The sequence below is a fragment of the Phyllostomus discolor genome, chromosome 1 (genome assembly GCF_004126475.2).
Source record: "Phyllostomus discolor isolate MPI-MPIP mPhyDis1 chromosome 1, mPhyDis1.pri.v3, whole genome shotgun sequence".
Classification (NCBI taxonomy): Eukaryota; Metazoa; Chordata; class Mammalia; order Chiroptera; family Phyllostomidae; genus Phyllostomus; species Phyllostomus discolor.
In genome coordinates this window covers 6,114,067-6,139,254 of record NC_040903.2, presented here as the reverse complement: position 1 = coordinate 6,139,254, position 25,188 = coordinate 6,114,067, and the positions used below count along the sequence as shown (strand labels likewise).

At 37.6% G+C, this 25,188-nt stretch overlaps 1 protein-coding gene across 2 annotated transcripts in view; it reads left to right on the top strand.

Annotated features, from left to right (window-relative positions):
* Positions 1-25,188, top strand: part of RAB28 (RAB28, member RAS oncogene family) — an 80,353-nt gene that overhangs the window by 20,181 nt on the left and 34,984 nt on the right. For both annotated transcript variants that reach the window (XM_028506793.2, XM_036018818.1), the window contains exon 4: positions 911-1,040. In XM_028506793.2, coding sequence (XP_028362594.1) covers positions 911-1,040 — 130 coding nt within the window. The remainder of the gene's footprint in view (positions 1-910; positions 1,041-25,188) is intronic.

The window sequence follows — 25,188 nt, the reverse complement described above, 5'->3', positions numbered from 1 at the left end:
CTGGATGAGAATCAAGAATGTGGCACTGTTATTTTTGTGTGTGCACTTATTTCTCCTTCCCACACAAAATAATGGGATATATTAAAAGGAATACGATATATAAGAGGCAGGAAGCAGTCCCTCTGTTATATTTGGCTTTGTTCATGCTCTTATTCCAGTATCATGTCCAGTTTTACATTGCTCATTTTAAAGAGGATGTCAAAAAACTGTATAGAGAGTGTCCTGGGAAGAACTAACAACTATGATTAAAGGGATAGAAAATAGGTCCTTGGAGGCAAGTTTAAGGAATTGAGTTTGTTTATTCTGGAAAGGAGACGATAAAGGAGTTTCTTAACTGTCTTCAAGTACATGAAGGGTTGTTGTAAGGAGGATACTTGCACGTTGTTCTCCAAATGCACAGAGGACCAAAAGAGGAAGTGGGCTTATTTCATTTAAAGAAAATTGTGTTAAAACACTGAAATGGACTATCAAGGGATGTCATGGAATGTCCATTTTTGAAAATATTTAAAAAGAGCAGCAGCAGATGGTTATGTATTGAAAGTTTTAAATGTTCGACCTCATGAAAGTAACAGACAGGACTGTAGACCTTACAACTTTTTCTTTCTCTGTGGTGTGATTTTCTTAAATTTATTGTAACTTAACAAGCATATCCCAGATATCTTATTGGGAAACCATTTATAATTTGATAAAGTTATTAGCTTGCATTGCTGGATTTGGGTTTATCTTGAATGAAAACACTCAGTGTTATCTGTTTGCTAGTAACTAAATTGAAGTTAGTTTGTATATAAAACAGTGTGCATTTGTGTTTTTATGCTATTCTAGGCATATCTGAAGGATTACTTAAGAGTATTTAGTATTAATGCTTTTTCAAGTAGTGCATTACAAATATCCTGTAATTCCTTTGTGACAGGGAATCCTCTTGGTATATGATATTACGAATTATCAGAGCTTTGAGAATTTAGAAGACTGGTACACCGTGGTGAAGAGAGTGAGCGAGGAGTCAGACACTCAGCCACTGATTGCTTTGGTGGGCAATAAAGGTAAGTTATTAATGCTTACTTATACTTAGTAAAGTTTATTTGCCTATTCTATTGTTTTTATTTAAAAAAAATGGATGTTTAGAAAGAAATAGATACAGTGTTCGTGTAGTGATCTAATTGCTTGAGGAGAAAATTCCTGAAGACATGTCTTCTCAGTAACTGTTTTGGTGATTGCTCCGTCATGACTGCTCTGCGTCCTTGGCCAGTTCCTGCTAAGGTAGGTCCCGTTCTGACAGGGTGTGTTTGGCTCCCTGTGGTCAAGGAAGCAGCGTGGACTATTAGGAACAGCAACACAGCTGCAGGTTTTATGGTACTGCACTGCAGCTTCAGCTCCGCCCCGGAGACTGGGGGACACATTCCGTCGGTGACCCCCGCCCCAGGGAAGGACGCAGTGCCTGTGTCAGTCTGTGTGCATTGTTTCTTCCTCGAAAAGTTCCTTTTCTGCCTTTCTGAGGTTCCGAAATACAGATAATTTTTTCTTTTCTTTCTTTTTTTTAGAAAGTGTGTCATAATGGGGGAAGTGTAATGCTGGTAAAAATCATGGATAAGTAATTTTTGAGATCTGTCTTTTGGGCAGTGATACACAGCATATAAAACTCAGAAGACTGAATGCAGTATAAGACTGTTACTCGGTTCATCCTCTTGCAATGCAGTTACTTGGAAAAGAAGTACTTAATAAGGATTTTCAAATATAGAAAACACTATGATATGACCTATTCTTTTACAACTCTTTGAGGACAGAAAAAGAGAAAATTAATTCAAATTGTACCATGGAGGACTTGGGTCAGGAATTGTTTCCCGACTACAAACGTTGTTAAATCAATACCCCAGTACACCACGAGGAGAGTGATCTTCTCCAGAGGCCTTTAACAGTATCGTGCATATTTTTTTGTCTGTAATTGTTTAGGAAATAGTACCTCCCGAAGGACTAAACCAAGATTTCTTCATTATGTGGTTTTGCCCACTTCAATGTACATTTAATAAATCCAAGCCTTACTTTTAAACCGTTGCAAAGCAGGTGTGAATATCATTCCTCTGAAGACTTAAAAATATAAACTTTATATTGTTTTTAGAAAACAGTATTACATATCACAAGATGGATGGCTTGTGTAAAAAGTTTTTTTAAAGCTTTAATTTAATTTTACTCGTCTATTTTATAAATCTAATTGAGCGAATCAGATACTTTTCAATTCATTGAAATCCCCCTGTACAAATCGTGAATCTGATGAGCTTAGGTTCTATTTCTAACGGGAACTTTTCATTTTAGGAGATCATTTCTTGGTCATTATGCCACCAAAGCATTAGCTTATTTTATGGTTAAATTTGTGTTTTATTTGAGGTTTCCCATCACCTTTTGGGAAATTACAGAGTAGGGAAGGGATGGAGGTTGGGATTTGTTTTCATTTCTCGCAGGACGTAACCTAACCACCATCTGGAGCGATGGTGTAGCGGTGCATAATTACGTACATTATGTGTTTATGCCGTCCCGCGCGGGATCCGCCGTCGGTCACTGTCAGAGACAGGAGATCGGGGTCGATGGGCTGTGAGACTGTGCTGCTTATGCCATTTCGGTGTAAAAAAAATTTACGTAAGTTACATGAATTTGTACAAAAAATTATTGTAGTGTTATGTTTGAGATTTCATAGCATAAAATCAAGAGGTTTTTTTTCCCCTTTTGGCTTCGCTCTAACCTCGTGTATTTATAATGCTCTCTTTCAGAGGGTGATCATGTAATAGTGCACGCAGTCCCACGGAACGTTAAATATGTAAAATGAAGAGGTTAGACATGAACATTTCCCCAAATATTAGTTACTGTATAATTGGTCACTGGCTCAGTTTCATCTGGTCATATAATGAAAGAGATTACAATTTATGTTTCCAAGTTGATATTATATTAATATGGAAGTATACATTCATTTTCTTTTTGGGGGGATAAATTTATATTAGAAAGCAAAGACTTTACTTACTGGTTAAAGGCAAAGAAAAAGAAGCATAATGGAAAGACATCTGAAACTGAACTACTACACTAATTATCCATGCCATTCATTGTCTGCCTAATTGTGCATTTTAAAATTCATCATTGTGCCCTGTTCTTTGCTTCTTTATGTGTAGCATGTGTCAAACAGAAATGGGTGTAGGCTGTGAATATACTGGCAGCTGTAGCTAGCTTTTAGCCAGAGTTTAGTAGAACAGGAAATTTCCATACAAAGTGCGTGTGTGTGCATGCACATCTGTGCATTTGTTCCATAGTAAGAGCTTATAATTGGTTGTAAAATCATTTGCTTTTTTTTTTTTTGCTTTTTATTAAAATATAGTAAACTAAGAAATTTGGGCTGAGGATTGAGGATAGTCTTAGGTAAGGGTGAATCATGGGTTTATTTTTGTAAAAAATTCAGTTTCATTATGTTTAAGTATAAAGAGTAACTAGAACAGGTTAATGAAGTAGCCAGCAGAGAAAGGGACTTGCTTTAATGACAAAGACAGAATTGGTCATTAGTAAATTATTTCAGCATATGACACTTAAAAGTGTGTTATGCTTAAAGCACATTTATTGAATTCATTTTATTTGATACTCTGTTCTGAGAAGCTGTAAGAGATTAGTTAGTGTTCTTTCTTTGTACTAAGATTTGGAACGAAATATTGAGTGTGACTTTGAACTTAGACAGGCTTTGTTCACAAGCCCAGTGTTTTCCCTTTACGGCGCTGCGACGTCAGACAAGCTGCTTCACACCTCTGAGCCTCCCTTTCCTCATTTGGAAACAAGGGTAATAGTGTCTGTTTGATGAAGTTGTTTTAAAAAAATTAAATGAGATATTACATGGAAAGCACAGCATGTGTTCTGATCCAATGTAAGTGCTCAGTAATAGTTATTATTATCTTCATCATAGTAGCTTTTTAAAAAAAAATCCTCACCTGAGGATGTGTTTATTGATTTTACAGAGAGAGGGAGAGAGAGGGGGAAGGTCAGAGAGAGAAACATCCATCGGTTGCCTCCCGTAAGTGCCTGACTGGGGATCGAACCTACAACCTTTTGGTGTACGGGATGATGCTCCGACGAACTGAGCCACCTGGCCAGGGCGATCATAATAGCCCTTTAAAAGCACTGACTGTAGCCTTAATTTGAATGATCACAAATTATAAGTCATTGGAGCTGAAATATAAGTTTTATCAAAGTGGCTTTGTTTTTGTTCCAGATTAATAATTCTCTGACCATTTGCTGGGTAGGGCAATTCATTCAGCTAACATTCTTGCGTGCCAGTTATGTGTATTCACAGGCAGCCACTGTGGATTTGCACAAGGGTTGAGCCAGAGTGTTTAAGGAGTGATTGCGCTTGCTAACCTGGGTCTTAGTTTTTGATCTTTTTCTCTACCATATTCAAGTTTTCTAAAACTTTGTCCTTTTTTGCTGTTTGGTTATTGAGATTAACAAATACAGTATATCCAAATCTTTGTAGAATACCTTACTTTTCCCTAGTGAGTAAAAATAAATTCCTGGTAGGTAAATTTCAAAATGAGAAAAGGGTAAGTCATTTACTTATTTCGTGCATTTTATGGGAAGTTCTGTTGAAGTTTGGTGATGTCTACAGCCCCGTGTAGAATACAATGTCTGACAGGCTACAGATCCAGCCAAATAAGCACTAACAGACAATTACAGTATATCACCATCTAGGGCAACTTGTACGACTCAGGGAGCCAAAGCCACCAGGCCTAGTAGTCGGTTTCCTGGCCTTAAAGACCTTGCTCGTCCAGCATTGGGACACTCACTTGAGCAGGGCCTACACTGAAGAGCCTAGGGATTTTCAACTCATGTCCACTTTGGGGCTTAATACAGGTGGACCTTGGCCGTGGCCTAACATAGCACCATCACCTCTCACGTGAACTACTGTGGTAGTCCCATTACTGTTTTTCCTGCTTCTAGCTTTGCTCTTATACTATCCAGTGCCCAAGTGGAAAATCATAACATATGACTGCTCAGCTTAAGCCCTCTAATGCTTTCCCATCACACTTAGAATGAAATCCAAACTCCTTATGCAAGTTAGTTAAGCACTGGGTGATCTCAAACCTCATCTTCTACTACATGCTCCCTCATCCTCTGTATATGTAAGGCACATTTGTCTTTTTTTCAATTCCTAAAACATTCCAAGTTAATTTGTACCTTAGGTTTTCTCTGCTTCCAGGGCTTTTCCTCCTGGTCTTTGTTTGGTTGGCTCTGTTTGGTCATTTGGATCTCATCTTACATGCCCTCTCCTTGGAGTTGCCTTCCTCAACCACTCAGTCAAAAGGAGCCGTCCAGTCCCTTTCTGTCAGGACCTTCTGTTCCTGTTATCTGCATATTCTCATTGCCACCCGGTACTGTTTGCTGTTTGTTTCTTGTCTGTCTTTCCTCACTGAAATCTAAGCTCCACGAAAACTGAGACCTTGTCACTTAGAACAGCACCTGAATGAATGAATACTGAATGAATGAATAAAAGCCTTTTCATGAAGACTGCTGAAATTAGAAGTGTTTATGGCCAGAGATGTGTTATTCAGGGAAAATGGTTTTCTTATCTTTTTTTTTAAGATTTTATTTATTTATTTTTAGAGAGGGAAGGGAGGGAGATAGAGAGAGAGAGAGAAACATCAATGTGCAGTTGCTGGGGGTTATGGCCTGAAACCCAGGCACGTACCCTGGCTGGGAATCGAACCTGCGACACTTTGGTTCGCAGCCTGCGCTCAATCCACTGAGCTATGCCAGCCAGGGCATGAAAATGGTTTTCTTAATGAGGGAAAATACATATGTAGATACAGGGAATCTGTTAGATGGCCTTCATGGCCAGGTGGCCTATTGGATTTCATCATGGTGAGTAACATCAGAGAGATCTTCTTAGGAAATACATCACAGTTAAACTATACTGGATCATGTTTGAGACAGAATGTCATATATTTTATGCCATGAATTTAGAGTAAGTGAATATAAGAGAATTAAGAATTTTGCTTCCCCCTCTAACATGAGACTTTTAAATAATGGTAGAACTTTATACTTTTTACTTTTTAAAATATTTTTTATTTTTGTGTTTAATTTCAAAAATCATAATCTGTACTGAAGTACAATTTTAATTCCCCCCCCCCCCCCAGTGTCCAGGAAAAGTTCAAATCGAAATGAAATTAACATTTAGGAGTATTAATTTTTTTAAAGAGTAATTTAAAGTTTAATCCATGTTTTATAATCACATGCCTTTTTCACTTGTCACTTTGTTATTTTCTGTCTTTAAGCTGTTATGTTTTCTCACTATCTGATCCATCAGCTAGTTTCTTCCATGACTAGCTAACATTCTCAGTTGGATAGATTGTAAACAGAAATTAACAGGGGTTGCATAGGAGCTGCCCTCTTCCTGATTTATAGGTTCTTAGTTAGTGGAGGGGTGGTGGTTATCCGTAACTTCTATTGGAGGTAGGAATTAACGCGCTCCAGGATAGAGTGGATGGATGAATGATTTCTACTCTTAAAGATATTAACCAGATCCTTTCCCAAATAAAGACTAATAACTCAGATTTTTAAACAATCTTCATGACAGATGAGGGTGTAGGGAAGAGTGCATCAACACTAATTAACAATGTTGAGTGTATATTCTTCTTAACAGTGATTGATTGTTCTTGGAGTACTGTCTCTGCCCAGGAAGTGATGTTTTACAATGCCAGGTTCAAAGGTTACATTTTAATGTACCCTGTAAGTTGTATTCTCTGAACTAGTGGAAATGTATTAGTAAAACAAGTAAATTTCAAGTTGGAAACTTCACTGATACTCTCAGTAAAATTATCACAAAGCTTTTAAAAGACTATTCTTTATTGTTTGTAATAGAGGAGTATAAGAGGTGGTGATATGTGCATTTTGAAAAACTTCATGGGACTTTACATGAAAAGACAACTATATTGTGACTGTTTTGAGTCTTCAAAAATTCTTGTTTTATGTGGAGAGTAGAATGTGAAGCTATAAAGTAGGTAACTACTTAGATTTCTCATTTGAAGGATTCATATTAACTTCTATAAAACTTATCATCTACCATATTATAACAGTGAATGAGTGGGTCATTTGTCAGTTCGCTTAAGAGTTTATAATTTATAGGGCATAAACCAAAACTTTTGAGGATTTGAAAGGTTAATTTTGTTTATACATTCTAAGCCACAGGTGGCAAGCACAAGGCCCGCGGGCTGAATCCATCCCTCCACCTCGGTTTATCTGGCCCGGCACCTTGTTTCTACTCGGTGGCAGCGCCAAGCTCTCACTTAACTGTTAAGGAATAGTTATGTTTATATGGTCCTAAAATTACATTCAGCCCTTTGAAGGCAACTCGCAAGGCTGATGTGGCCCCTGGTGAGAATGAGTTTGACACCCCTGTTCTAAATTAAACCATTCTGCTCCCTTGTTTATTTGTTAAATACTTTGGTTCTTTTTACCTGGGAATAATATCCCAAAGTATCATTTTCAAGTGTCTTTTTCAGGTGGACCTAATATATTGGTCTTAATTGCTTCATTTTTTTTTTATGTTTTCCTGTCTTTATATGTAAATTTGGCAAATAGAGCTATGATTATTTCTTACTGGAAGATGCTGGTAGCATCTTATTCTCATATTAATAGCATCAGTATTCTGTGTACTGAGTGAGCGAATATTTTGATATATACACTCAAAGCTGTTTTCTTGCATGATACTTCACATTCCTACTGTACTGTCAGAGCATTTTGATAGTATTCCAAGTTTAGTTGAGTCGTTTTCTCAAGTTAAATGCATAAGCTTGCATTCAAACTGGTATTGTGACTGATAGTTATTGGGGAAGAAAATGTTAGATGATGCTTTTTGAAAATACTAATTAAAAATGATTTTTCACTTGACTATTGTTGCAGTGTGGTGTTATTATGCAATTGCATAGTTACTTTTTGTAGAAAGTCTACTTCAGATCCTTTTGACAGTGTTACAGTTTACTTAGTGTGAGAAATATTAAGGTTTTTGTGGTTTTGTTTTGTTTTGGGGAACTGAATGTTTGGGTCATAATAACCTGTTCATATAATTCTGTTCATCTTCTCATCATGTTAGAGAAAGTTTATTAAATGGTAAAATGAGCATAATCCACCTTTTGTTTCTTTTATGATGAATCTCTGATTTTAAATTTTAGAAAAATTACTTTTTAAATGTTAAATTAATATTAAAATATTAAAAGAACAAAGCTATAAAAATATTTCCTGAAAAAGAGATTTAAAATTTTTATTAATATAACTTAAGCCCTTTCAAAAATTACATTTGCAGTGACTGTGGAACAAATCCAATACAGGTTAAATGAACGCTAGAGTGGGGATCAAAAAACTTCTTCAGCTTTTGTTCTGGTGCCATTATTTTATCTAACTACGTGACCTTGAACAACTTACTTAATCAGTTAGGGTAATCCTTAGGTATAAATTGAAGGTACTTATTGGGTATAAAAAGTACCTCCATTCCTGAAATACAATGACTCAAACTAGGTTGAGTCGGTTTGCTTAATTGAACATATTTATTGCCACATAGTTTAAGGACAGTTTAATTTTAACTTTGTTAGTTTAAACCCTGTCTTATCTTTGCAGAGATGATTTCTAGGGCTTGTTTTATTATTCAATTGTTAGATTACTAAAAGTCCCTTTTCATATGCATGGATAGATGCACATATGTAACTACAACAGCAATGATAATAAATCTAGCCAAGATTTATTGAATTTTTACTGTTTGCCTGGTACAACCTAGAAATACGGCCAACTTTGGAATGTTTTGGGGGGCCTCTAAGAATAGCATTTTAACTTAAAGTTGTTCCTGTGCTTAGAATTTAATTTTTGTTTTCTGTGATATTATTTTCTAAAATTTTATTTCATGTCTAGTGTTTGCAGTATAAATAAATGGATTCAGTAGGTATTTTCTTTGTGTGCTATCTCATGTCTTTATCCATGCACTCAGTTAACAAACAGCCCTTGAACACATACATGTCTAGGGTTAGAGACACAGAAATGGACAGACGGACAGAAGTCCCTGGTCTCATCTTGCGGTGTTCCCAGTAGAGGAAGATAAGTGATAAGTAAATATGTAGAATATATACCACGTTAAATGGTGATAAGTGTTGAATAATAGATAAAGCAGGGGAGGGAAAAAAAGGAAGTCTTGGAGGAGAGTGTTAAGATTTTAAATATGGTAGTCAGGGAAAGTCTGAGGAGATGACACTTGAACAAAGACTTAAAGGAGGAGAGAGACTGCCGCATAGTTATCTGTCAGAAGAGTCACCCAGTAGAGGGGAAAGGAGGCTACAAGGCCCTTGAGGTAGTATTTTGGGTTTTTTCCCCACCAGGACCTCCGAGGAGGCGCCTCTGTGTGTCGCTGTGTGTGTGCGGCTGCGTGTGCAGCTCTGTGTCAGGAACAGAGAGTGAAAGAACAGCAGGGGTGAAGTTAGATGCGCTATTAAGAGGGGTGGCCCTAGGCAGATGACGGATGGGTCAGGGACAGCTCTGTAGCCCTTGTAAGGGCTCTGGCTTTCACTCTGTATGACGCGGAAAGCCACTGAGGACTTTGATCACAGTGAAGTGGGTTAACTTGAAAGGGCCACTCCAGTTCTTGCTTTGAGAATGGACCGTAGTAGATAATCCAGGCGAGAAATAACGGTGGCATGGAGCAGGGTGATAGCAGGCTGAAGAGTGAGAAGTGTTTGGCTGCTGGATGTATTTTGAAGGTAGGGGTGATGGATTTTTTTAATTTATTTACTTTTAGAGAGGGGAAGAGAAGAAGAAACGGAGTGAAACATCAGTGTCTGAGAGATACATGATTGGTTGCCTCTTGCACACCCTCAACTAGGGACGTGGCCTGCAACCTAGGCATGTGCCCTGACTGGGAATCGAATCATCATCCTTTCCATTGACAGTCAATCCACTGAGTCACTCAAGCCAGGGCTGGAATTTCTTACAGAATGGCTGTGGAGTAGAAGAGAGAAGATAAAGCCGAGATTTTTTGCTTAAGCATCTTGAATGTTGAAGCTCAATTTACTGAGATGAGGAAGAGTATGGGAGAACAGCTTTTGGGTGAGGATTAAAAGTTTGATTTTCAGATGTTAGGTTTGAAGTACTTGGGCGTCTACATGGAGATGTTCAGTAGGCAATCGGATATTTGAGTCTGGAGTGCAGGGGCTAGATGAAGTCTGGAGATCAAAGTCCAGGAGTCAACAGCCTATTGATATTTAAATCCTTGAGGGTGAATGAACTTGAAATGGGAGTGACTATGAAAAGAGAAGAGGTCCAATGATTAATTCTTGAGTTATAGCCATGCTTTACAGTTTGGGGGACTGACAAGAGATCGGCAGTTGAACTGAAATGTGGTCAGTGGAGGTAGGAGGAAAATCATGAGAGGGGTGTGTCCTGGAAGCCAGCGGTGTATTAAGGAAGAGGGACTGGTCAGCAGATGAGGACCGAGAATGGCTGTGAAAGGGTTGGTGGTGACCTTGTCAAGCAGGTCCTTTCCTTGGAGTGGTGGGGTAAAAGGGGATTAGAATGAGTTTAAGAGAGAGAGAAGGAAATGGATTGTAGATGGCGAATAGAAGCAACACGTATATGTAGTGCCACTGTAGAGGGAGTCTACAGAGCGGTAGCAGGTGGAGGGAATGTGGATCAGGACTCTGGGGTTTTTGAAGGCTGGGAAGTTTGACAGCACGTTTTGTGTCCATGGGAAGAAAGAGAGACTTGGGAGGGGTGCGTGTGTGCAAGCACCTGATAATATAAAATACTCTATTTTAGATATAGCTCTGAGTGAGCTGTTTCCATTCCTCCTTCTTCAGTCTGTTGCATTGACTCTGATTAAGTAAAAAGGTAGAACGTGAGGGGTCTGGGAATTTCTCAACTCCTAAACGCTTTATAGAGGTTGAGGGAAGTCAACAAGTAAATAAGGACTAGGACATAGTATTGGATAGTTTTTTCACTTGATTTTAAGAATTACTAGCTGTTTTCTGTTTGTTTTTTTTTTTTTAAACGGTGTGATTCTTCTGAAAAAGCCTCCTGTTTAGCACAGTTTTTTTCCTTTGGAATTATACAGGTGTTCTATAACTAAAGCACCATGAAGGCAGGGGCTGTTTTGGTCACAGCTGTCTCTACTGTCTAGCACAGAGAAAGTGCTCAATAAATACTACTTGTTATCTATGATGACACAATTATTCATTAATTCTCTACCTCAGTAAAAGATGGAACTCGAGATTTTTCGATATGGTAAAGTGAAAACAAGAACAAGGCTTTTTCCCCCTCTCGCTTTTGTAAAATTCTGAGCCCAGGTTTTTATCTGGAAGAAGAGTTTAATAATAGACTCATTTGGTGCTTATGAGCTATTACCACGTAAAACCATGTACAAAACCTTTTACAGTACACACAGTTCTTTTGAAAACTAAACCCTTAGTCCTGATTGATCTCTTAATTTTCATTCAAAATCATAATTTTAATGAGAAATTGTATTTTTCCTCATGACTATTTTATGCTGTGTTTTAGCACTTTAGTATCTTCAATACAGAGAAACAGTGTGAGCACAGACTTCTAAGTAAGACCAGTTAGGTTCAGATATGGGCCCACTTATTGTGTGACCATGGTAAGGTACTTACCCTCTTTGTAACTCAGTTTTCTCATCTGCGAAGTGGGAGTAATGATAGCACCTACCCTATTAGGGGTGTGGTTGTAAGAATTAAATATAGATAAGCTTCCTAGAACCATGTCTAGTGTATGTGGTAGGTGCTGTATGTGTTGGTTCTCGTTGTGTTTCTCACTGTCTCTCCAAATCCTGTGTTCTAGTTTTAGGTAATCAGAGGAGGTATTGCTAGGTAGTCTATCTACTATCTATTTTAATTTAAGGATTTAAAAATCAAAACATTAAAATTTTTAAAATGTCTGAAATATATTAATACTGATTAAAATTTTGATTGTAGTTAATGTTTAAAAGCCACCCTTCATTTCACTTAGAGTTTAGAAGTATATTTTTCTGAAAAATTATTTAAACTCAATTGATGGATTTGATATAGTTTTGATATTCAATCTAAATGGTGAAAGCTGGTGTACAGTTGCCATGAATTTTTATCTCAAGTTTATTTTCCTCTGTAGACATGTGTCTAATAAAAAAAAAGATGCTGCATAAACCATCGTTTGAGTTTGAATGTGCTTCTGTTTTTGGTTGAGGTATAAATGTTATTTCTGGCTGTGTCCTTCATACTTAGCTCTTCTTACAACAAATGGAAAGGCTTTAATTGTACCTAAGGGAATAGTTAATCCACAGTGGACATACATATGGTGGACAAAAGCTGAGTCTAGTAAATGAAATAAAATTATAAATGATAAACATATGAATGCTTACAAAGTCTGGAAGCTATGAAAAATAGAGTATTGTTTGAGATTAGCAAATTTTGTGTGTGGCATAATAATTCTTTTCTTGTCATGTTTGTATTGTATGTGTTATATAAATTTGGTTAAAAGTTATGCTTTCAGCTTGTGTATTGTCTTTTTTTTATTGTTCACTAAGCTTCATGATGTGATTTTGTTGTCAACGATAGATGCCGATGATCTCACATTTTTGGAGAGTTACTGCTCTTTTGATTGGGAACAGTTAATTAGCATTAACCCAGAACAGCTCTTGGGCTTTATGGACATGTGGTTGCACTGCTCCAGCAAAAGGTTAAGTATTAATGGAAAATGGTCACAGCCCTTTTACTTAAAGAAAACATGTTACTTGTAAGTTTTCTTTTGATTTTACTTTTACAGTTACATTGAATGTCTTCATTCATTTAGCCATCCATAAAGCAAATATTGTTGCACATGCAGTGGATAATAAGTCTTTTTAGGACTACTTGTGTGGTATGTCACAGATCATTAACTACAAGTAACCACCTGACTTGAGGGAAGCCTGGAAGCATCATTATAGTGAAGTAAGCTTTTATTTAGGTGTCACTGCAGCACATTGATTTATTGAAATGTCACCAGTTGCTACTATGAAAATTTATTCTCACTATCATTCGGGGAATAGCAGAGATTAACTGGTATATACTGTATAAAAGAGATACGTATATTGCTAACAACAGCAAAAAATAAGAATAAATGTTATTATGGTCTGCATTTTATCTAACAATTACTTTTAAAGATTAATTAATTAGGTGGTTAGTTGGGCTAAATTAGGTGATTTTTTTATGATGCTTTCAGATCTGTGTGTGATTCTTTCTATATATGTGTTAAAGGTGTGTTCTAAGTTCTTCCTAATTTGAAATATGTTAAAATTAAGCAGCACAGAAAGGTAATAGCAAACTTAATATATTTAATTCTTAAAGTAATAAGTTCTTTCTCTTAGCACATAGGTACTCCTAGACACATATATTATGAATCCAGCCTTGAGGAAACTTGTCTGTTTATGGAAGTAAGATGAACATAATGGACAAAAAGTACAGAAGAAAGGCAGCATATAATTTAGGTCTATTGTATCAGTGGGAGGGGAGGAATGGTCAGCTGAGGATTACAAAGGATGTGGAACTTAAACTTAGTCTTTGAAAGTTCATAAGGTTTGGGTACATAAATGCAAAGACTGAATTTCAGGCAAAATGCAACATGTTAAGATAAAGTGTATTTAGAGAGGTTGCCAGAAATCTTGAATTCTTAAGTATTTGATTCATGGAATTGTGATTCCTCCTACCTTTTTCTTTTTTTTTTTTTGTCCAGACTGTTTGGAATTTTCTGTATTTCTTGCATTTCCACGTGAATTTTAGGATTAGCCTGTCATTCCTGAAAACGTGTCAGCTGGGAATTGGATAGGGATTGTGCTGAGTCTGTAGATCAGCTTGGGGAGGATTGCCGTCCTAACAATATTGAGTCTTTCAGCCCATGAATGTGGGGAGTCTTTCTATTTAATCAGTTTTACTTTAATTTCATTCAGCCAAGTTTTGTAGCTTCTGGAGAATGAAATTTGTACTTCTTTTGTTAAATTTCTTTTTAAGTATTTTATCCTTTTTGATGCTTTATACTATAATAAATGGAAGCGTTTTCTTAATTTCCTTTTTGGATTGTTTATTGCTAGTGTAAAGAAATGCAAATGATTTTTGTATGTTGATCCTACAACCTTGCTGAGCTGGTTTGTCAGCTCCAATAGGCTTTTTAGAATGGATTTTTAAAGATTTCATCATATAAGATTGTGACATCTTCAAGTAGAGATAATTTTACTTCTTCCTTTCCATTGTGAATTCCTTTGAATTCATTTTCTTGCCAGATTGCCTCAGCTAGCACTTCCATTGAGCAGAGGTGATGAGAGGATATGTTTGTGTCATGTTCTTAACATGAAGAGTGCTGGGCTTTGTTAAAAGCATTTTCTATATCTGACCCAGTGATTTGTTCTTTTTCTTCCTTTATTCCAGTTTCATTATGAATATTCTCAATCGACCTATCCTCACATCAACAAGCTGATTGTGCGCTCTTTGTGTTCTTCCTGGAAGTACTTCCTGGTCTAGAAAGTACCTGCAGGTAGAAAGTCAGAGGGATACTAATGCTCACCTTACTTGTTTCTCACCTCTCAGGGATTATCCTGCCTAACATTCAGTGTCATTTTATGTATTTTGTACAGTTTCCTAGTTTATTACAGAAGGAAAATCTTGTCTCACTTATTTTGTCATGGCTGGAAGCAGTAATATTTTAAGAAGGTTTTTATGTCTTCAAATATTTTTTGTTTTTACTAATGTTTTGGGTTAGCTATTTTTGTGAAGAGAGGTTCAAAAAATAGAAATAGTTAGAAAAACTCAACGATGGATCAGTATATTTTAGAATATCAGATCTATTGGGAATTCTGATCATTTGGACCATGAGACTGAGCCATTTTCTTATACCATGCATGGCTTGATATCACTGCAAAGCAGGAGGAGGAGGATGATTTTATGATGATTCAAAACACAAATTGAAAAAATTTTTTGAAGGTGGTCTTGAAAATCTAAATCTCTAAAGTATGTGTTGTACCCTGTAGGGTGAAAAATATTTTCATTAGTTATAACTTGAGAGTAGAGATTACCTTGACTAAAACTAATGATAAAATATTTTAAATGTCAGCCAGGTATTTCGATTACTGTCATTGGATAACAAGTATAATCTCATTAGTGCAAACAAGGTAATATATTTATTTAGCAAACATCTGTTGAGGGCCTGATTTGTCTAGGAGTCATGCTAAATACTGGGAATACAAAAAGAATAAGTCATGGTCCCTACTCTTAAAGACCTCATAGTTTTCAAGATACAGCCATAAAATTACAGGGAAAGTTGGATTTCTAAGATTAAAAATGGACAGTGACCAGTTTATGAACAGGCAGGGGGAGATGGGATATTAAAGAAGAACCAACATAAAGGATCAAATAGCATGTGAAGATTATTGTGTAAATACCAAAGTCACAGATGTGGGTGAAGCTTTTTTGGGGGTCTAATGAAAGCATTTTATTTTCTTCCTCCTGGTTCTCATTGTATCAAGGTCTCCCTTCACATTCCCCTCCTCAGAGATTCATTTCTGGAGTTATCCTCATTTGTGCATGAATTGTTTTAGATTGGGTGAGACTAATCAGCAACCTAAGGCTAAGAAGGTGATTTTGCTCTGCCTTCTCTTCCCAAATAAGACTTTTGCATTGACTCTTTATGTAAGTTTCATAGGAATTTGTTCTAAAGATGGGAATGTCGTAGTATTTTTTCTGATATAGCTCCTTGGGCAAGGGAAAGGAAAGAAAAAATAAACAAATGGGACTATATCAAAGCTAAAGAATTTTTGTACAGCAAAGGAAACCATCAACAAACTGAATGGAAGACGATATTTGCCAATGATAACATCCAATAAGGGATTAATATCCAAAATTTATAAGAAATTCAGACAACTCATCACCAAAAAAAGATCCAATTAAAAAAAACGGGTAGAGGACCTGAATAGACACTTCTTCAAAGAGGACACACACATGCCCATTAGACGCAAGAAAAGGAACTCAACTTTACTAATCATCAGAGAAATGCAAATCAAAACCACAATGAGAAATCACCTCACACCTGTCAGAATGGCTACCACCAATAAATCAACAAAAAACAAGTGTTGGTGAGGATGTAGAGGAAAGGGTCTCTTGTGCACTATTAGTGGGAATGCAGATTGGTGCAACCACTATGGAAAACAGTGTGGAGGTTGCTCAGAAAATTAAAAATGGAACTGCCTTATAACCCAGCAATTTTACTTCTGGGGATTTATCTGAAGAAACCTGAGACACTAATTTGAAAGAATATGTGTACCCCTGTATTCATTGCATTATTTATAATAGCCAAGATTTGGAAGCAGCCCAAGTGTCCATTAATAGACAAATGGGTAAAAAAGCAGTGTATATATATATATACAACACAATATTATTTGACCATAAAAATGAAATCTTACCATTTGAGACAGTATGGGTAGACCTAAAGGCTATTATGCTAAGGGAAAAAAGTCTGACGAGAAAGACAAGTACTATATGATTTCACTTACGTGTGTGTGTGTGTGTGTGTGGAATCTGAAGAACAAAGTAAAGGAACCAACAAAATGGAAACAGGCTCGTAGATACAGAGAACAGACTGGTGATTGCAGAGGGTGGGTGGTGGAGGGCTGCGTGAAAAACATGGTGGGATGAAGAAGTAGTAATTGGTAGTTAAAAATAGTCACAGGGATATAAAATAAGGCACAGGGGATACAGTCAATACCACTGCAATAACTGTATGGTGCCAGGTGGGTACCTGAAATAGTGGGAGGAACACTGTGTAAAGTACATGATTAATCCCCATGCTGTACATCGGAAACTAATCCATAATAGTATTGAATGTAAACTGACATTGAAAAAACGAACAATGGAGTGTCAGAGTTCTGTTGGTTGAAACTAAACAATCAGGCAAATTTTTGCCCTCTTCAGTTTTAACATTACTTCCCATTTAAGTCTCTAGAGATAATACATACGAGAGTAATAGCATAGTCATAAAACTTGAGTTAAAGTTATCAGTGTGACATTTTAAATCAAATTTTGCCTATAATCTCAGCTTTAATTTCTTTTTCTTTTATAGTTCACTGTCTCACTGCTATACTACGAGCAGATGTGGAGAGGGAATGGAAGCGGAGGGTAGTGCCTCCAGGTGATAATCCTGAGAGGGTAACTGCTTGTGTGTCTGGAGTTAATGCAACTGCAGTGCATGACTGTTATTCTGTAAGATTTTTCTTGTCACAGGATTTTCTTGTACACAGTAGTTAAAAACAAACAAAGAAAGAAACAAACAAAAAACCCAACAAAACTGCTAAAATTGCTAACAGTGAAAAATTTTGCCAGAGGTTAAGTTTCTGTTCATCCTTCTGTAATGCTAAATTCATCAAAATCTTGAAAAGAATACATAGGGACCAAATTTGGCTTAACTGTGTAGGTACACCCCACTTTAATGTAGGATCTTGAGTGCTTTTCGTGATAGTAGAGATGAATTTGCTCGTGTTGGAGTTTCTGAAATAGAAAGATCTGAATTAACATACTGTGAAGGATTTTGGGAAAACAGCATTTGTTGATACAGTTTGATACAGCATTTGGCCCTTACTTTTAGTAATATCCAAGGGAGCTTAACTTCAGAATCAGTTGTCTGCTTGCTGATACTCTTTTTTTTTAAAAAAAATTAATACAGATCTTTTTAGAATAAAGTTCATAAAGAAATTGAGGGGAAGGTACAGAGATTTCCCATATATACCCCAACTTGCATATCTCCTCCTCTCCCGCTTTATTAACACTCTGTCAGAGTGGTGTGTTTGTTACAGTTGATGAACCTGCATTGATGTATCCTAATTACTCTGTACATTATGATTCACTCTTGGTTTTATACATGCCATAGGCTTGGACAAATACATAAAGGCATGTATCCATCATTACGGTTTACAGAGAATTCTCACTGGTCTACAAATCCTCTGTGCTCCCACTAGTCATCCTCGTCCCCAGCCCCTGGCAACCACGGATCTTTTTACATCTCTGTCATTGTGCCTTTTCCAGAGTGTCATATATTTGGAATCATACAATATGCAGTCTTTTTAGATTGTCTTCTTTCACTTAGTATTGCATTTAAAGCTCCTCCAAGGCCTCTCACGGCTTGAGAGCTCCTTTCTTTCTAGCACACTTTATCCCTTCACCTACCGAAGGACATCTTGGTTGCTTTTAAGTTTTGGCAGTTATACATAAAGCTACTGTAAACATCATTGTGTAGATTTTTATGTGGACATAGTCTTTCAAATTAGGCAATTGCCAAGGAGTGCAACTGCTGGATTGTGTGGTAAACGTATGTTTAGTTTTGTAAGAAACCATTAAACTATCTTCCAAAATGGCTGTACCATTTTGCATTTCCACCAGCTGTGAGCTGGAGTTCCCGTTGCTCACATCCCCGCCAGCAGTTGGTGTGGTCAGTGTTTCAGGTTTTGACCATTCGAGTAGCTTATGGTGGTACGTTGTTTTAATTTCCATTTCCCTGATGATACATGCTGTGGAACATCTTTTCATACGCTATTTTCCATTGCCATATGTATATCTTCTTTGGCGAGGTGTCTGCTAAGGACTTTGGCCCATTTTTTCAACTGGATTGTTTGTTTTCCCATTGTTGAGTTTTAAGCGTTTTTTTTTTATATATATATTTTGGATGACACTGCTTCACCAGATGTGTCTTTTGCAAATATTTTCTGCCAATCTGGGTCTTGTCTTCCCATTCTCTTGACATTGTTTTTTACCAGAGCAGAAGTTTTTAATTTTAATGATGTCTAGCTTGTCCGTTTTTATGTTTATGGATTTGTGTCTTTGGTGTTGTAGCTAAAAAGTCATGACCACAACCCAAGGTCATCTGTGTTTCTCCTTGTTATCTTCTATGGACTTTTACAGTTTTGCACTTGATGTTTAGGTTTTTGATCCATTTTGAGTTCAAATTTGTGAAGAGTGCAGGGGTGTCCAGTCGTTCTAGCACCACCAGTTAAAAGGACTGTCTTTGCTCCATCGTACTGTCTTTGCTTTGTTAGCAAAGATCAGCTGACTGTGCATTTATACGGGTTCATTTCTTGTCTCCCTATTCTGTTTCATTGATCTGCTGTGTTAGTCTGTCCTTTTGCAATACCGCATAGTCTTTTTTTTCTTTTTTCTTTTTTTCTTTTAATCATTGTTCAAGTACAGTTTTCTCCCTTTTACTCCCATTCCAGCCCACCCACCCAACCTTCCCCAACAATACCACATAGTCTTAATCGCTAGAACTTTCTAGTGAATCTTGAAGTTGCGTAGTGTCAGTCCTTTAACTTTGTTCTTCTTTTTCAGCATTGTTTTTGGCTCTTCTGGGTCTTTTGCCTTTCCACGTAAACTTTATACTGAGTTTGTCAATATCCACAAAATAACTTGCTGGGATTTTGATTGGGATTGCATTGCATCTGTAGATCAATTTGGATGAAACCAACATCTTGGTGATATTGAGTCTTCTATCTATGAACATGGAGTATCTCTCCCATTTATTTAGTTCTTAATATTTATTTAATTCTTTGGTTGTGTTATAGTTTTGTAGTTTTATTCTACTTGTATATTTCCTGTATAACATATAGATATTGTACATATTTTGGGTTTATACCCAAGTATTTAATTTTGGGGGTACTAGTGGAAGTGGTATTGTTTTTAATTTCAAATTTTACTTGGTCATTGTTGGTATACAGGAAAGCAGTAGACTTTTGTCTGTTAACCTTTGTCCTTCAATCTTGCTGATATTCTTGATAAAACTAAAATAATTTGAGAGAATGACTTAAAAGTACTACATCTCAGTTTACCTCCACAGTAGCTCATAGAATGCTCCTTGCCTGGTTTTAGTGTCGAACGCGACACTCTGGGAACTGGTGGGAGAGAGCGTTCTGAGGAGGCCTCCCTGTGTCAGGCGCTGCTGCTGCGGGGAGAAGAGGGTCAGTAATTGACTACGGAATGTAGGGATTTGTTGTTTACAAGACCAATTTTGGTGAAGTGGTGAGGACAGAAGACAGACTAGATTAATAAGTGTAGATGATTGTTCTGAGGAGTGTGTTGTAAGGAGAGCAAAAGCGTAGGAAGAGGCATGGTCAAGAGTGTTAAAATTGTTCATTTGTTTTGTATGCCGATAGAAATGAAATAGTAAAATTGATGTGATATGTGAGGGAGATGTTACAGTTGCTGAAGTGATGTTAATTGAGTTGTGAGAGGAGATACGATTCAGTGTACAAATAAAAAGTTTGGCTCCAGATAGAAGGATGGAATGGACCATTTATTGATTCAAAGTGATAGGAGTTCCAGATAACTGCCGATATTATGTATGATGTGTAGATCTGGTGACATACAAGTTCTCTTGACTGTTTCCAGTTTCTCAGAGAAATAGGAAACACAGACTTTCTTGGGGGTTAAATTGTTTCTCCCTAAAAGATTTTGAAATTTTAACATCCAGTACCCCTGAGTGTGACCTTATTTGGAAATAAAGTCTTTGCACATGTACTCACGTTGAGTTATACTGGAGTAGGGTTATCTGTAATCTGATCGCTGGACAGATACATAGACACACATGGAAGAAAGCCGTGTGAAGATGGTGGCAGAGATTGAAGTGATGCAGGTACGAGCCAGCCAAAGAAGGCCAAGTTTTCTGGTAACCCCAAGGAGCTAGGAAAGGCAAGAAAGAATTCTCCCAGGAGCCCTCAGTGGGAGCATGGCCTTGCCAGCGTTTGATTCCTGACTTCTAGCCTCTAGAACTGAGAAAGAATAAAATTCTGTTGTATTAAGCCATGAGTTTGTGGTTCTTTGTTACAGTCCTGGGAATCTAACACCGGTCTTCAACTGAGAGAGAGAATGGGGAAGATTTGGTGTTTTGATTTCTCATGGATATTTTTAAACTTTCCTTTTTTGACCTAAGACTTCAGATGAGATCAGCCTTCTTTGTCACTTTCATTGGCTGGTACAGAGAACGTCTCAATGCTTGTTTTTAATGGGGGGAGCATCTCTTTAATACCAGGGTCTGAGTTCTAGTTTTCTCACCTTTGCAGCTCCAAGCATGTGATTTGTCCAGGTAGGATTTTAAAAAGCTGGCTGCAATCCTTAGAACTGATAGACTCTCCCCGCCCCATCCAGGAGGCAACTGAAGAATCAGCTGGCGATTATTGCTCTGATTTTTTGGCATTCTATTATTTAAAAAATTTCAAACATACAGTTAAATTGAACAAATTTTATAGTAAACACGTATACTCACTCTAGGTTGGGGGTCATTCACCTTTTTCTGAAAAGAGCTGGATGCTGAATATTTTAGGCTTTGCAGGCCGTGTAGCAGCTGTTGTAACTATTCAGCTGTCCCATTGTAGTACAGGTCCAGCCAGGGACAGTACTTAAATAAAAAAAAAATGTGGCTGTGTTCCAATACAACTTCATTTGTAGACACTGAAATTTGAATGTCACATTTCATATGTCATGAGTTACTCTTTTCATTTACTTTCATTCTTTTCAAAATGTAAAAACTGTTCTTAACCCATGGACCATAACAAAAACAGGTGGCAGAGCAGATCGGGGCCATGAACTAGAATCAGCTGAGCCCTCACCTGGAGGTTCCAGGGAACACTCTGCTGGGTTTGTTTTGTCATATACCTGCGCGTCCACCCACCCCTCTATCAATCTGGTAGTTCATCTGTTTCGATGCATTTTAACATAAGTCGTAGGCAGTATACTTTATAGCTAAATGTTTCATCATTCATGTCATTAATTAGAGTTTATTTATGTGTGCGTGCGTGTGGTAAAATTTACTTGCAGTGACATGAAGGAATCTTAAGTGTACCATTTTTTGATTTTGACAAATCAGACACTTTTGTTGCCTAGAATCTTATCAAGATATGAATAGTATTGTCACAGATGAGCCCCAGCCTTCCGGACTGCTCTCCAAACCTTGCTGCGGCCATTACCATGGCCATGATGCTGAAACGGAAGAGGCAGGATCAGCAGCAGCTGCCGCCACCTCTGCAGCGCCCACCGCCCGAGTGGGGAGAGACGGGAGATGTGACAGCGGAGGACTTGCGTTTTTTCTTTGTCCTTCATTTTCTTACTGACTTTTCTTGAGGGTTGGCAGGTCTGTGGCCTCACGTTGGTATTTTTGGTTCTTTAAGATACGTAGACTCTTGCTTATTTCTATTTAAACATGAAGATAGAATTGAATAGTATTAGTAGCTGATCTCAGTTTTTAAATTTAGGGTGAAGGTCATTATTGGATTTTTTAGCAGTTCTTACCTTGAATGTGTGGAAAGACTTCAGGACTTGGCAGTATATGTTTCACCCGGACCATAGAGTACTAATGGCATATTGACAGTCAGACTTCTCATATGGGTATATAGACAGGCAGTAGCTGAGATCCTTTGTCCATTGTGGATGTTGGGAAGGGTTACTTTGGGTTGATAGAGAGGATCTGACCACTACGTACTGCTGTTCTTCCTTTGTTTTTAGCTTTGTAACAGTCTGAGGTTATGTGGAGGCACTGACCTGTTTCAAGGGTGGCATTATGCCAGGTCAACTTGGCTAAACTGGAAATAATGTTTCCTAGAATTTCCTTCCTTATATTGTTCTGGTTAGCAGTGGTAACAAGAGACATTTTGATTAGACTTTAAGGAGGAAGTGAAGTGGCAGGCATGCCTTTCACTCTCTGGGGGTCAGTGCTGGGAGTATCAGGCACTGTGACAGCTCTCCCATCGTACCAGCTCATCACTGATTTGCCAGCTCACCTTGTACGTTTGGATAGCACATGGACCAGCAGTTCCTTCAGCTCCTGCCAGATTTCCCTTTTCACCTCTGAATGCTTGCCTGCACCTACAGCTCCCTAGAGAGTGGTGCAGGCTTCTCCAATAGGTCACCCTTTGCATTAGGGTTGGAGTTGGTGAGAGACAGATGTGAGTCCCAGTTTGTCACTGGCGGTTCCTGTTGTCCTGACAGATTAAAGTTTGTTCTTGTGTTTCCATTTTCTTTACCTGTTGCATCTCATCTTCACAGGTTCCACTTTGTCCCTGCTCTCCTATCCAGTTCCCTTTCTGACTGCTGGTCTGGCTGTCCTGGAGTCACTGCAGGTGCAGAGGCAAGAGCCTACACCTGCCCTTCTAACTGTTCTCACAGTTACATAAGGTCTAACCCTTATAATAAATCCTTCTGCCTCATTACCCACCCTGGTTGTTCTCCTTGATCGAACCATACCTGATCTACTCTATCCCAGAGTTCATACTCGAAACCTTTAATATTAGATCTGTACTTAGACAGTTGTTCCTATTAGCTCACTTTAAATTTGGTGTTTGTCTTCTACTCTTGGCACTTTCTCCTTACTTTTTTAGTGCTGCTATGTATTCCATTTTTAATATTTCATCTGGCATGTCAGTGATATTTTGAGTCTTAAATAATGGTTTGTTTTAAAAATATTTATTGTGCTTAGCCCTGGCTGGTGTGGCTCAGTGGATTGAGCACTGGCCTGCAAACCAAAGGGTTGCTGGCTTGATTCCCAGTCAGGGTACATGCCTGGGTTGCGGGCCAGGTCCCCAGTAGGAGGCGCATGAGAGGCAACCATACATTGATGTTTCTCTCCCTCTCTCTTCCCCTCTCTCTAAAAATAAAATAATTTTTTTTTAAAAATAAAAATATTTATTGTGCTTAGATGTTAGTTTTAAAAATATTTAAACAGATATAACAATCTTTGTTACACAAGACCTGTGTAACAAAACAGTGAGTTGGAGAGTCTATAAAACATCCAAAGAAGCTTAATGTTTAGGTGACCTAGAGTGAGACAGAAATGAAGGGATTAAGCAAAAAAAACAAAGCAAAGCAAACGAACGAAAAATCTCATAGATACAGACAACACTACTGTGGTTACCAGAGGGAAAGGCGGGTAGGAGGAGGAAGAAGAGGGTAAAGGGGGATAAATAGTGATAGAGGAGACTTGACTTGGGGTGGTAAGCACCAACACAGGATATAGGTGATGCACAGAAATGGTTCAAGAATTGTACACTTGAAACCTATATAATTTTATTAACCAAATCACCCTAATAAATTCAATGAAAATTAAAAATAATTCAACTGCAGAGTAATTGATGACAGTGAGGAGAAAAATATACTCTGAAGGAACATAAATAAATGTACATCAATGATTTTATATATACTTTACACATAAAATACCTCTGAAGAGTATTAAAAAAACCCCAGAAGTATTATTTTAAATCAGTACTATGGCAAAGGCACAGTGTTTGACAACTAACAGGCAGACATATTTTCACCTTATGCTACAGGTGTATCATGTAATGGGGTGTGATCAGTTACAAAGTAGGGTGTGAAACTTTACTTTTTGGTTAACTTTAAGGCGTGTGCACCTGTTTTAGTGACGTGATTCTTTATTGGTATTGGTTTGTCTATCTTTTGTTTCAGAGTTAGTATATTTTGATTTTTGAGATTGATTTTTTTGTGGCAAGAGAATTGTTTGTAGTCACTCGAGTTAATTGGCTCCAAATGAGATTTTATTTTATTTTTTAAAAATATTGATTCTGCTATTACAGTTGTTCCACTTTACCTCCTTTCCGCCTCCACCTGGCACCCCCATTCCCTCCAGCGATCCCCCGACTTGGTTCATATCCATGGGTCGTGCACATAAGTTCTTTGGCTTCACAATTGCTATACCATGCTTAATGTCTCCCTGTCTGTTCTGAGCCTACCAGTTTATGCTTCTTAATCCCTGCACCTTTCCCCACCATTGTCTCCCTTCCCCTCCCAGTTTATAAACCTTCAAGGGCTCTCCATATGTGTGACTCTTCCTCTTCTGGTGGTTTGCTTGGTTTGTTTTTTAGACTCAGTTGTTGATAGTTGTGAATTTGTTGCCATTTTAATATTCATAGTTTTGATCTTCTTTTTCTTACATAAGTCCCTTTAACGTTTCATATAATAATGGCTTGGTAATGATCAACTCCTTTAGCTTTACCTTGTCTGGGAAGCACTTTATCTGCCCTTCAGTTCTAAATGATAGATAACTTTTCTGGACAGAGTAATCTAGGTTGTAGATCCTTGCTTTTCATCACTTTGAATACTCCTTGCCATTCCCTTCAAGCCCATAAAGCTTCTTTTG